General features: G+C 37.4%; 1 protein-coding gene across 1 annotated transcript; it reads right to left on the reverse strand.

The window, feature by feature from the left end:
• Nucleotides 1–10,582: 10,582 nt before the first annotated feature.
• On the reverse strand, nucleotides 10,583–13,981 carry LOC149225531 (uncharacterized). Its single transcript, XM_089379957.1, has one exon. It carries the CDS (start codon nucleotides 13,979–13,981, stop codon nucleotides 10,583–10,585), a length of 3,399 nt encoding a protein of 1,132 aa, XP_089236083.1.
• Between the last annotated feature and the right edge of the window lie 1,115 nt (nucleotides 13,982–15,096).

Here is a 15,096-nt window from a genome sequence, read left to right on the forward strand (position 1 = left end):
TGCTTGGCACTTCATTGTACATTGCATTTCTGCAATTTTGGCAAAGGAAAGACAAGGGTTTTGCAGCACTTGTTGGGATCCATGTGGCTCTTTGTTTTGATGGTGCTTTTCTCTAAGTAATTGTAAGTTTATTGATGTTTATGTGTATCATTTTCCCTTCTCTTTTCTTCTGAAATTAAACAAATGAGTGATTGAGGTAGAATTCATTGGACTGCTGTGCTTTGCGTTGAAATTTTGTTTAATTTTACATGTTTTCATCTATTTGAGGAGGACTCTTGAGACCTTCTTTCCCTCCTTAGCCCCTCACCAGTCTGATCCATCCATTCATTCAATCCAAAGCATCAAAATGATTGTCTTCCTTGCCTCAATCAGAACTCTGCAAAAACTAGGCCTCACCCCGGACCCAAATTTGCCTTTCCCTTTTTCCAATACAAAATCCTAAAAAACTCAAATCAAATCCTTGCACTTCATACCTAGCCTAAAATCAGTTTTTATTTCTGTCATCTCAAACCCCATCGATTATCTTTCGCTGAGATTGACTCGGAGAGAGCCCTCTCCTGTCCTCATAGGGCTAGCTACGAGGCTGAACGTGGTTTGATGTGGACCTAGAACCTTGTGTTTTCAGCCTAAGGCAAATCTAGGCTCTAACAAAGACATTGATAGGTTGCATATTGTCAGGGAGAATTATTGATCTCTAGTAAGTAAACAAGGAGATGCCAATTAAACTATATTGAAGGAACAAAACACTAGACATGGGATATTTGCAGTCAAACACAAATTAATCCTGTGCCTTAGGACAGTTAGAAAATGACAAAGAACATAAGGGAAATGTGGTTGGAAAGAATCAAAAGTTGTAAAGGCAACTACCGGATGCTAATTTGCTAGGATTAGATATGGATTTAGATAGGGATCCGCCTGATTTTTAAAATCCATGATTCTGATACGACAAGGAAACTAAAGGTATATATAGTTTATAAATATTTTCCATAGTAGGGAAAAGTCTACAATATTCATGGTCATTAGTCTAAGCTTTGTTGATACAATCTGAAGACCTCAACATGCAGCTGGATCATTATGTGTAGACAAAATTGGCCACCTAAATAACTTGTACGATTTGTAATAAAGGCGACTTCCACTCTTACAACATGTCTATGCTTCTAGGTCTTGAGTCATTAATACGTTTCCTAACATTCACTGGTAATTTTTTTTATAAATTATAAAATACAAAATTGTAAATGCATAACTTATATATTTAATATATATTTTAAATATATGATACAACAAATTAATATATTTAATTTTAATATTTGAATTTACTACCACATATAAATTATAATATAAATATAGAAATTAATTTAAATTTACAAATTTTTAAAAGACAAGTTTGTAATAATTTTAAATTATAATTTTTTAATGCATAAGTTTGTAATATATCTAATTAATTAATTATAATATTTTAATTTAGAAATTAAAATATAAATATAAAGTTTAATTAATATATATAATTTTATAAATCTAATTTTTTATAGTACAATTTTAATATGTTCTAAATTATATAGATATTAATACTACCCTTATTTTCTATACCTAGATGCATGTGTCCACATTCAAAAGTTGAGTTCCCACATTTATCCACATTTGTAAGTGAATAATATACAAAAGATTAATTTCTTTTTTTCCATCAAATGCCCCCACATTCCAACGAATGGTCAACGCTGATTTGAGGGTTCTTGACCCAGGTTCAGAGTGTGTTGCACACCAACAAAACCCTCAACTACTGGCCCTTTCAGCAACGACCTACAAGCAGGTCACAATTTCACTTGAAGTAGTTATGGGGGGTTGCAGAACTAGGTTTTCGCAACTAAAGGGATATCCACGAAGTGAAACCGTGTATTTACTTCTACTGTATATCAATCTTATAACTTCACATGCATAATAACTTTGCACAAATGATTAGTTTATATAAACGCATAAACTCTAACACATAACAGTATATCTTATATGTCTTCACATAATTCAGTGAAAAGCATACATAATTAGATACATAACAGTAGAAAATTAACATATACAAAGATACAATACTTCGTCAAAACTTCTTCTTTATTAAACAAATCTTCAATTACATTCACTTCTCTGACCTGCGCACCCAGCTGCAGGTGGTTTGCACACTCAGTTGCAGACTCTTCAAGGTCTTCGCGCACTCAGTTGCGGAGCCTTCTCCAAAACTACATACTACAGACACGAATACAAACATTCAATTCATTTATGATATTTCATTATTTGCTTCTCCTTAAAAAAGTATAACATATACTTTTTACAATTCATCTATACAAAAACCATGGTGTACATACCATGGATCCATAAAACAAGGACTACTAGTCGATACCCATTAAAAACTAAGGGCCTTATCCCATCCCAAAAGCCCTAAGAGTATTTATGATGAATATATCTTCACCAGCTCTCTGTGGTTTTCTCCTTTCGTGAGGTCTTTTAACCAAAACTTGGACCAAGCTGGGCCATGCCCAACAGGCCCCCAACACTCACCTGTGACTTGTCTCGAGTCACTCAGCTTCGACACCCTTGATATTTGCTTCGATCCCATTGTATACCACGTTGTAATGCTGGAGTGTTTCTGCCATCAACTTTTCTTCCTATTGCGCCTCCTTCAACAAATATTTCGTAGTAGGGCCAATGGTCTTCTGTAGTAGCTTTCCTTCCCTTTTCTTCAATTCTTTCAACCATTCATCTACTACCTACGAAAGTTCTAGGGCTTTCTCCTTCCACGGCTGAGTCCTCTCGTGCAAGATCTATGCTTTCCTCTGTAGATCATCTATTTGTGTGTGGAGGTTCTTTCCTTCGAAAATGTTGGAAAACCTCTACAAGACTGGAAAGGTCTTCACATCTACCAAGATCTCATCAAGCCGCTTCTACTTGGCCTGCAGTTCTTCCTCAATCTTCAAGACATTTGGATCCTACTGTAGCGAGGTCCAAATCTACATCGTGTCGTCTAGCAACTTCCCAAAATCTACCACCGTATCAAATATGTCTTTCAATGTTGCACTCAGGTCCCTTTGTCTCTACTCCCGCACCTATGGTGGCATACTTGGCTGCAACATTATTTTTAGCTCTGATATCTTCACTTCATAATCAAATTTCAACTTGGCTATAACATCCTTTGAGTCCTTGATCATGAGGGCGAGCTTCATGACCTTCTTTGCTGGTGCTTCATCCTCACGGACCTTCACATTCGGAACTGTGTTTTTTTCATGTCTCCATTTTTATTCTTCTTCATAGTATAGCCAGGGAGGATTTCCAGGGCAAGGGATGGCCACTTCAGTGGAGTAGGTTTATGTCATTACAGGTCCTGATGGAGTTTTGAGGAGTTTTTATGGGATTTTATGGCATTCTCTTGGAATATTCTATCATCCACACAGTTTGTCTTTCATTCCATTGCATTTCGACAACTTTAAAAAATCAGTGTTATTATTGGGCATAACTTAATTATTTATGCTCAAGGTGGCATTGTGAGGAGATTAATTGATGGAACACCTCACTGTAATAGCTCGTTTGAATCGGAACGAGAAGATCTATAGGATGGGATGCTAAGAAGTGACTTCCACTGGCTGAAGAGAGTATGGTGGGTGATTTTCCATTTTCCTTAGTTAAAAAATGACTTTAATTAGTCATTTAATTAAGGAAAAAATGGGCCAAAAGTGACTTAAGTGAAATAAAATAAAATTAAAAGATCACTTGATAAATTCAATGGAGGAGCTTCAAGAATAATAATAAAATAAGATGCTTCTAGAGGCTTGGAGATCTATCCATGAGATCTATAAAAGAGGAGGAGAAGGTCCATTGGAGACATCTTGGATTTGTGTATTCTCTTTGTGGAGAGGTTTGAGAATGCAGTTCTCTACTTCAGCAGTAGACCCAGGACAGAAACCCTCAAGTGATTCAGTGAGAGTGGACGAGCACCCATCTCTTCCCTTGGTGGATCCATTCAGCATTCACAGGTTGCATTTTATTGATTTTCAATTTGTTTAGGAGGTCGATTACAACATTATTGTAGATTTTTTTGAGGATGGTGTATCTCAGCTATATGGGTTGTATGTGCATGTAAACCCCAGTTTTCCTAATATATTAAACCTGAGAATTTTCTGTTCATTGTGTTATGGAGAAGATAGCCTATAAAATAGAGCCAGGGAATGTACGAAGAAGGGAATTGTAGTTTTCGAAGTAATGTCCTTACCTTCTGAAGATAAATTTTTTCCTAGTAATTTTAAGAGGAAAGGAAAGACTTTTTAGAAGCATGAGTATGTACAAATAGATCTACCTTTCAAAATCTATAGAAGTGAGTCCTTCCATAAATATGCACAATCCGTATCTACAAAGAAAGTGGAACTGGTTTATGTAGGTGGCCATACATATAATGAAGATGATGGGTGTATGATTTTTAATTAAATAAACAAAGAACATAAACAAATTTCTATCATGGAGGGATATGAAATATCATTGTTTCATAAGGACCGTCAAAATATGCAATGGGAAAATATTGCTACAAGAGCACAAATGCAAGGACCTATTGATGAGAAGAACAAAGTGGTGAGGATGAAGGCAAAGAGTAGCATTCATATGAAATGCTCCTGAAATTTTATGAAGATATAAGATTATTGGAGAGGTTACTACAAGGACCTAAGAACACAACCCAAGAGGAGGAATGCTTAACAACACCTAGCATGGAAGGTGTCCTCATTTCATCCAAGGAAATGAAGGAAAACTTTTGTTTTCAAATTGATTATATCCATGAAGGAACTAGATAAAAGGACCATGAAGCTACACTAAAGGAAATAGAATTGTTGTTGTGGCAAGAAGAATAAGATAAGATCAGAGGAGAGGGGACGAGTCTGTCCCATAAAAATGAAATTATGTTTCATTTCCAGCAGAGGGATGCTAACTCTGGAGTTGTTTTGGAGGATAATCAAAGGGATAAAAACATCAAACGTGGTGATCAATTAAGATTTGATAAGAAAGGTATTTGTTGTAAAGAATGGGGAGATGAGATCCAATCTCTCATAAGACAATCAGGGCAAAATCATGCAAATGTGAATGACTATGGAGACGATGAAACAAGGATAGCAGCTAGGGAATTTTTACAAATGTAACTAAGAAACGTTAGTAGTATTATCTAGAAAAGGAATGAGTTGGGCATTGGAAAGGAGGAAACAAGGAGGTTGATGGAAAAGATACTTGACAGGAAAATACCATAGGGAGGAGGTAATCAATTGCATGATCTAGATAACTGCACAAATGTACCTCAACAAAATCTATGGGAAGCTGCAAAATAAAGTGTAGAAGCATGGAAAGTAAGAAATGACAAAAAAAGAACCAAAGAGGCAATATCAAAGCATGGATGTTCAGCTACAACATAGAATTTGGGATCCTGGCAAGTGGAAGATGAAATAAACAATGCAACAAGACAACCGAGTAAGAAGTCAACAACAACATAAAGTTTGGGATCGAGGAGGTGCATGACCAGAAGATCATATTCATTCCACCTGGGGAGTCTGATGCGTGAGTACAACCGTTGGTCCACATTATTTGTTACGGACCCAAAGGGTCCCAAATTTCCAAAGGGAAAACAATTTCGCTCAGATTGTAAACTTTGTAAATATTAGAAGTTAGGAGTCTGACATGTGTATAGGTGGCCTGATTCTAGATAGTGATAGGTGTAACATAGTTTTGATGAGATGGAAATTTTCCAAATGGGCCTATACAAAGGTAACAAGTATTTAATTAGAAGTAAGTTATTTTAGATTTTAGGAGTAAGTGTCCTGTATTCTATTGGAATATATTTCTGATTGTAATAATTTATGTATGGGAGAGAGCCTTAAGAGAGGACATAGGCGAGATAGTTCTTAGACAATCAGGCAAAGAGCCAGTTGAATACTCTAATGTAAATTCCTTTTTGTGTGATAGAAAGTAGCTTGGGGAGCGAGATTCAATAGAATGATTATATGTTTGAGTTCTATCAAGTTTAATGTGCCTGTGAGATTGTTCATGGGAAAAGATTACAAAATTGAGGCTTGTCCGAACATGTGCATTTCTTATGTTGATCAAAGCTTGGGGTAACGTATATGGTACAACTTTAGTTCTGTCGAGAAACCAAGTAGGAGGATAATATTACTCTATGCTCCAAGTTCCAGGAATTTTGTTCCGAAGGAATTACTTTAGGGAGAGTGTAGTCATGTAAAAGGGTAGGAGGACTATAAAGCCCATTGTCGAAGAGGAGTAGATGGTAAAGGTCGTCTGATTAATAAGGAGGACCAAAGAATGCCCAGACCAAAGTAACAATGAAGGGAAAGAAAAGAGTTATCAACCATGTTAGCCCAATGATTATGTGAATTGACAACTAGTGAGAATGTCTAGGGAATCCATTATATCCTTATTCAGTTGCAGAGCCATTGATTAGTTCTTCTATGCATTTGGTTGGGTCATATTTGATGGTTGAGCAAACTACTGCACCCAAGTAATATCTAGCGAGATGAACAAGATGTAGTCCATCTCTTGTACAAATCGTTGAGTGCGAAGAAGTTCACATAAGAAGGGATTTGAGTTTGTGTTGGAGGAAGAGTGGAACTACCATCTTAGAGTTCCGCAAATCTTGTAAAAGTGTGAAGCAATACCTGTGCAGAAGCAGGGCTAAGATTAATGCATCATATCTTTAGTTAGAGGTCGCCACCCCCCCGTTGATATATTCTCACTCCACAAAAACAAGCCTTATCACAACCTTGAATTTACCTTGTGAGTCTACTTGTAATTGGGTATTCACACATTATCCCAACCAGCAAGAGGATAGAGATCCCGACTCTAGGTCGGGTCCAATCCAACTTTGGTGTAGTTGCCTTGCGAGCATTTTTTTTTGTGTGTGTGCCCATCATAATATCGATCTATGACCTGTTCCATGAGGGGCCCATGATACACTATTATAGCAACCAAAATCCATGTGAATTAAGTGTGGAGAGTTAGTATATAAAAGGTGAGAGGGTTTTTTTGGGAAGTATAGGGACTTCCTCGTGCCAAAGGAAAAAATATTTTCGATTTAATAAAAGGGAAAGGAAAACATCGTTTAGACGAGTGTGAATAGGCGAAGACGCAATCAAATCCTGAGAGAGAAAATGATCTTGGGAAAAGAGAGCAGACCACTAAAGGGGTCTACTATCAGTTTCACTCCTAGCTCGTATTTCATGAGGTGTTCGCTTTGTTTGATGCTAGAGAAGTGGAGTGTGGTGAGTTTCTTAGGTGGAAGGAAAGAAACTTGGTTTTTGAAGTTGGGTCTGGGTCGTTTTAATTTAAGTGCAATGGGAGAGTGGGTAATATGCACGTAATACGACAATCATGTGATAATTTGGGTGTGTTCAATTCATAGTGGAAGCTGGGAAATCTAAGAAGCAGGAAAACATTCAATTGTAGCAAGGAAATCCTCCAAGAGGTTCCTAAGCTCAAAGGTGGAGGTCTACGTTGAATTCGAAATGTGCTCACAGTCGCTGACTTGCTAGTATCACCCCCCATCCAGGATTTGTAAATCTTAGTAATCTGCTTAGTTATGCCTATCTAGTCCGTGTCTATCTCTTTTCCATCGAGGTGTATAAGTTCTTGTTAGGTCTGGGTCTTGGTATGGTTCTGGGAGAGTTTCTCTAGTCTAAAATCATTATGAGTAAGGATTATTTGATGTCGAGTCTGTGGTAAGGGGTCGACTTACATGCACCTTGAGAGAAATTAGGAAGATGGAAATTTAGGCAGGAGGGGAGCGACAATCTTTTTCTGACTCCGAGATCATGGATGAGGTATCTTGTTATCTTATAGACCTTGGCCATACTAGGGGATAGAAGAAAAGAATCTCAATTATGTTTCCATTCACTCACAACTGAAGAACCTGCTTGGTATGGTTTTGAAAGACAAATAAGTTGAACGTTATAATGTGTTTTCTTTGCTACAAGATATTAAGAGGATGTTGAGGAACCAATGCTTTATTATGGACAATTTGGACTTGAGATTGGCTCATGTTGAAGGACATCTCCTTTGTCACTCAAAAACTGATGCTCCACCTACTTCGACTGTCAGGGATCCTGCTCCTAACTCTTCATAGGATTCCTAAAGTTGTTTACTCTTGTTAGCTTCGATTGGTTCTATGTTTTGTTTTGTAATAGTCCATCAACAAGTCTGTTTTGTAGTATCAATTTTTCTATTAGTGGATATATTTTTGAAGTTTGTAACCTAGGTCTAGCAAAAAATTCTAACAGAAAATATGAATACCCAAAATCTATAACCTGAGTCAACAAAATTTTTTGTCTTTGCTTTGATGGTTTCAATTATGAAATCTCTGAATTTTCCTATAAATACAAAAGACTTAAATTTAATATATATATATATATATATATATATATATATATATATATATATATATATATAGATAAATAGATAGATAGATAGATAGATAGATATAGATATAGATATATAATAGTAATCATAATAATAATAATAATAAATAAATAAAATAAAACTTTGAAGTGTTTAAATATGCCAACACAGATTAGATTCTAGAGCCCATGAAATGAGGGATTGGTGAAATGATGGCTAATCTTACTTCTAACTATTAAATGTAGATTGTTACAATTCTCATAATGAGCACACTCAGCCAATGCTTTCATAACAAAGTGAGAATATTTTTCCACCATCCTCTTACATGCATTTAATGATTGGCTTTAAAAGTCAATGGATCACTTATTTAAGACACATGGTAAAACAAGGGATGAGTTCTAAGGATAACACTTGGTAATAAAACGATTTTATTTTTCATAGGCTCCACCCCTATTTCTTTTCATATTTAATGGAAAGATATCCTCTCCATAACCATCTTGAAGCATTTTATATTATACTCTATTTAATATTCACATAATTTTAATTCACCATATCAAGTCTATAAATGGTTTATACATGTATATTTATATCATATATTTCTAACTATTCACTAATTGAATACTATATATATATATATATATATATATATATATCCATCCTTATTCACGAATATACATGTTTTGGTACATTACATTGTAGGTTCAAAATCATTTCATCAAAGTTCATCATGTAACTTTGTGAAAACTTGTCCTAGAGGAGGAAGATCTCAATCATTTTTCCCAACCACTTGAGATAAACCCAATTCATATATATATATATATATATATATATATATATATATATATATATAGATAGATAGATAGATATAATTTCTTCATCTACTTAGAAATAGTGTAAAATTCACATTTTAATTACTAGAAATTTAATGCTAATTGTTAGACATATTAAGTCCATTCATAAAAATTAACTAGATTGGAAAAAAAAAGCCACATTTTTTATTTTTCAAAATTAATTCCAAATTAATTTACGTAGACTATGTATTTTTATCAAAATTTATGTACTATTTTCCTCTTTTTATATGCTATACTTTTATTTTTGAATAAAAAAAAAAAAAAAAGTTAATTTAATGTATATGTTAAAGATATTAATTAAATATAAATAAATGAAGTAAAGTTGATAATAATGTTTGAGTTCATCTTAGGCTCAAGAGATTTGCACAATGAAGCAAATTTGCATTCGTTGTGTAAGAAGAAGATAATTCGGATAAGAGGCAGACCCTCGATTGTTTTAGGGATTAGATGGACAATCTTGTAGAAAATTGTTCCTTGTGTAATTGTAGTTTATAAATGAACTAGAAGTAATTGGCCATATTCCTCTTATGTACATTGTATTCGTCATGTTTCTCTCATTTACATTGTAACAATTTTCATATAAATATAATTAAGACATTCACATTAGGGTGGCCTATACGTTGTATTCGCCATGTTTCTCTCATTTACATTGTAACAATTTTCATATAAATATAATTAAGGCATTCACATTGGGTGTGGCCCATATAATTAAGGCATTCACATTGGGTGTGGCCCATATTAGCTTATTGTGGCAATCATCTTATTGTTTGATAAATTTGGTTGGGTTATATTTATCGTGGATCTAACACACTTTAACTTAAGATGAAATTACTAAAATACTTTTAGTTAAGAGATTTATATTGATTATAGTAAAAATATATTGGTCAAGCCATTGTAGCTAGGCACTATTGTTAAAAAAAAATGAAAATAAAGATTTGGTACAAGACAATTAAGTTTTTAACAAAATTTTTCATCAAAAGAAAATATTAAAAAAATAATAATTATGAATTATGAATTATAAATATATCATTATATAATTTGTAAAAGTATTTTTTTTACAACCAACACACTTGTTGTAGATTTTATTGTCAGAGTTGTTTAGCATAGTAATTTTTTTGCCTTTTTTTAGGGTAGAATTTATAATCAATCTTAATAGAAATTTTATTAGAGAAGTTATAATTTTTTTTTTTTTTTTTTTTAACTGAAACGGTTGATTATTTTATTGATATGTTAGAAATAGATAGGGACTTTGCCTAGGCAGCCCTGCTTACATGATTGAAATCCTACTTTTGCTTCCTTTAGAAAGGAGCTGATCACAAATGATGATATAGAATTTCCCCATTTACATTTAAAATTCCTTTGTTGAGAGTGCTGCCCAAGTTCGCCATACAATCTGCTTCCTTGTTGGAGTTTCTGAGTATATGATAAAATTTGCATGAGTCAAAACTCTTTAGAACCGCCTTCAGCCTATCCAATATTTTGTTGAGCCCTACATTGTTAAAGTATTCCTCTCTGATTAGTTTTTTGATTAAAATTTCTGAGTCTCCGAAGACTTGAATATCTTTGGCACTTTTCTCTCTTGCAATGTGACATGCCTTTAGCAGCCCCAGAATCTCCGCTTGGTTGTTTGTTTTCTCTCCGAGACCCCATGCAAAGGAAACAGTGGGGAGCCCTTCCACAAAGTAGATAACCCCGCCAGCACCTGCTACTCCAGGATTCCCTTTGGACGCTCCATCGAAGAAGATGGTAGTTACATTTTGCGCCCTCCACCAACTTTGAAAGATGTCATCAGTCTCTCTTTTTCTCCATTCCAGGTTTGCTTTCAGTGGTGAGTTTCTATAATTTCGGGGCAGCGGATCTATAGCAAGCCACCTTTTTTCTTCTGGCCTGAGAAGGGGGTCTTCTTTGTTGTATTGCTGCTGAGCCGCTTCCAACAGAAGGGCCTTAGCTTTTGCTGCGACCTGGTGCGGGGAATACTGTGTTTCTTTAAAGATCTGCTGATTTCTGGTTAACCACAGTTGCCAGCAAACAAACTTTGGCAACGCTATCCATATTCTGCGCCAAAATGACTTGGGGAGGATGCCTTTGGGGTAGCTAGCACACCAATTCGCGAACAGCTCAGAGACTGAGGTTTGCTGTGGGAGAATGATCTGGAACTCGTCGAGGAGGAGTCCCCACACCTTCTTGGCAAAGGCGCATTCAAGAAACAAATGCTGGGCAGTTTCTGATTGACATCTACAGAGAGCGCATCTATAGGGTCCTTCATACTTTCTTTTTGTCAGATTGTCCCCTGTCAATAACTTGTTGTGTACCAAGGTCCAGAAGAAAAAATTTATTTTTGGTAGCGCTAATGGCTCCCAAATCTGCTTCCAAAAGGCTGGAGTATGATGGCTGATCCTTTTTCCTTGAAGAGACTTATATCCCTCTGCTGAGGTGTATTTTCCAGACTTTCCCCAACCCCATCGATCCTTTTTAAATCTGCTAACTGGGGTGGCGTCTTCTAACAGGTTCTCAAGTTGGATCTGTTGATCCTTTAGACGCTCAGGGACTCCGTGGAAGTCCCATTTTAGCCATTCTCCACGTTCATCCCAACTTGCCAGATCGTATACTCTGTTAACTCCTGCTCTTTCCAGCCAATTTCTTAGCTCTGCAATATCCTCTCTTTCCGCCAGCGGATCTTTCCCCATAATTCGATCCTTCCATAGTTGTGTGGACTTACCATTTCCGGGTATTCTGTACATGTGGTTTTTGAAGAATTCGCTACTCTTGCAACATAGCCTCCATACCTGCGAGCTGGCCGCTGTGGACTGTATTTGCATTTTCCTTATCGCTTCTTTATCTGAGTATTTAGACTGTAATATTATGCTGATAGGATGTGAGGGTTCACTTACAATTTTCCACAGCAGTTTGCCGCCCAGCGATTTGTTGATAAAGGAGGGGTCCCTTATTTGAAGACCACCCTCATCTATTGGCCTCTTGACCGTTTCCCATTTAACTAAGTGCAACTTTCTTTCGTTTCCTTTCCCGCCTTGCCATAGGAAGTTCCTGATCAGGGATGCTATCTGGTCCGTGACAAATTTGGGGGCGAGGAGAAATGCTGATTGATATATGGGAAGAGCTGACAGCTGCGTTTTAATAAGAATGGATTTGCCTCCTTTTGTTAACCAATAACCGCCCCAGTTTGTGATTTTGGATTTAATTTTGCTGATTATATGAGTCCAAAAACATCTCTTGTTTGCTCCAGAGGAAATGGGAAGGCCAAGATATCTGAAGCTGTCCCACTTGGCCTGGCCTTTGAACCCGAGTATCCTCGAGATGTTGGAGATCTCTTGCTGTTCCGCGTTCCAACTGTATATTTCACTTTTGCTCTCATTGATGAGAGCTCCAGTAACCCTGCAATAACTTTTCAGTACATTGTCAAATGCTTTCGCTATTCTGGTAGAAACACCTCCGAGGAGCAGAGAATCATCTGCGAAAAGAGCATGATTTAAGGGTGATGATGCCTCGGAAGGTTTGAGTCCCGGGAGGGAACCAACGGATTTTTCAACTGCTAACTTCCTGCTTAGAGAGTCTGCCATGAGAATATACAGGAAGGGGGAGAGAGGGCAACCCTGCCTGATGCCCCTTTGAGCTTGGAAGAAGTTGGTGGGACGTCCGTTGACAAGAGGGGCAATCCACGGGGTTTCTATGCATGCTTTGATAAGCTGGACAAAGTGTTGAGAGAAACCAAAAGAGAGCAGGACTTTGCATAGAAACAAACGATTTACTCTATCGAATGCATTTGCCATATCGAGTTTGATCAACATACCTTTCTCGCCCCGTTGTTTGCTTGAGTGAATAGTTTCCTGGACCTGAATGACGTTGTCCATAATATATCTGCCTTCCACAAATCCGCCTTGGTTACTGGAGATCAGCTTTTTGAGCAAAGGCTTGAGTCGATTTGCTAGGAGCTTGGCTATGATTTTGTAAGAAGCGTTACACAACGATATTGGCCTGAATCTTGCAAAGGTTTCAGGATTGGATTCCTTTGGGATTAAAGCTAGGAAGGTGGATTTGATACCTCCTCCTATTTTAGCTTTAATCATAAATCCTTTGATCATTTTGAGGAGGTCAGATTTGATAACTTCCCAGCAAGATTGATAAAAATGGATAGAGAATCCATCGGGTCCAGGGGCCTTATCGGCTTCCATTGACCAGATCACTTGAATGACCTCCTCGATTGTGATAGGTCTGCATAGGACTGTATTTTCTTCATCATTGACAAGCTGGGGAATATTAGAAAGAAAGTCATTGATTTCCCCTTCTTCAGCTTGAGTTCCATTATTATATAAATTCCTAAAATGTGCCTCAGCTGCAGCTTTCACCTGGTCAAACCCTTTGCAGTCCTGTCCCTCCATAGTTTTAATTTCCGCTATATGGTTCCGAGATAGTCTAGCTCTGTATTGTTTGTGGAAATAAGAAGTGTTCCGGTCCCCTGCCTTTAGCCATAAGCTCCTAGACTTTAATCTCCAATACTCTTCTTCAACTCGGAAGGCTTGATATGTAGAGCGTTGAGTTTTGACTTCCTCATCCAGAATCTCAGCTGTTATATCTTTATTCTCCATTTCCATTTGCATTGTGTGCAGCCTCTGAGTTGCTTCTTTCCTTTGGTTGGTTGGATTGGGTGCAGGCTTTTTAATCCACTCCTTCAACGCCTTTTTTGTTGCCTTCATCTTCTGCTCCCATATGTAGCTGGGGGAACCTATAATGGGCTTGTCCCATGCATCTTTCACTGTTTCAAAAAAAACCCGGCTTCTCAATCCACAGGGGGCTGAATCGGAAGGGAATGGGTCCCAAATCTTCCTCGTCCTCTAAAAGCAGCTGTATTGGCTTATGGTCCGAGGTCAATTTGGGCAAAATTTTGGTGCTGGCGATCTTTTTGTTCATCAAGAGTCCGCTTTGGATCATAAATCTGTCTAGCCGGGCAGAGATTTGTTCTGACCCGACCCGGTTATTCGTCCATGTATAGAGCCCATGTACTGGAGGGAAGTCTAAGAGATCCCAGCTCTGAACGATCTCCTCCACCGTGGCCAGCATGGGATCTCTTGAACTGGAGCCTCCCCTCTTCTCCTTTGGCTTCAGCACTATATTTAAGTCTCCCGCAATGATAATATTGTTTGGGGACTGCTGTTCTAGGTAAGTTGTTAAAGAATACCAGCATTCTCTTTTTTCTGCATAATTTACCGGAACATATAAATTGAAGAGAGAGACATTCAACTTACTTACTTTATGCGTCAAATCTGTGTAGATCCAGTGCTGAGTTTCATAGTATTTATTGAGCTGAAATGTGCTATCTGACCAAAGAGTGGCCAGTCCTCCGGAGGTTCCCCTTGCGCTTACTGCCTTGCCTGTATTTTTGTTCCATTTTAGTCTACTGGTGTCTAGAAGGGAATGCCCTTCAATTTTGGTCTCTTGGAGCATGAGGATGTCTGTGGGTTCTGCTTTAAGGAGATCCTTTACTGCTTCTAGTTTTGCAGGGCTCCCCAACCCTCTACAGTTCCAAGAGACAAATTTCATTATTTACCTGTTGAGGGGGTGGGACCTCCCTTGGAAGGTCTCGGCCTGTTGTTCCGCCCAATGGACATTTCTATGGTTGCTTGGCTCCCTTGGGTTTTAAGCCTCTCGGCCTCTTCTTCTCTCTTTTCTTTCCGAGATTTCCTGCCAGCTCTTTTGGTAGGACGCTCGTAGGCTTCATCTTCTGATGTTTCTGAACTTTCCATTGCTTTTTTCCTTGTTATATCTGCATATGAAGGGTTGGGCGAACTTCCCTGAGTAGCTTCGACCTGCT

The sequence above is a fragment of the Pinus tabuliformis genome, chromosome J, assembly GCF_031772625.1.
Source record: "Pinus tabuliformis cultivar Carrire ecotype Pingquan chromosome J, CPIR1, whole genome shotgun sequence".
Lineage (NCBI taxonomy): Eukaryota > Viridiplantae > Streptophyta > Pinopsida > Pinales > Pinaceae > Pinus > Pinus tabuliformis.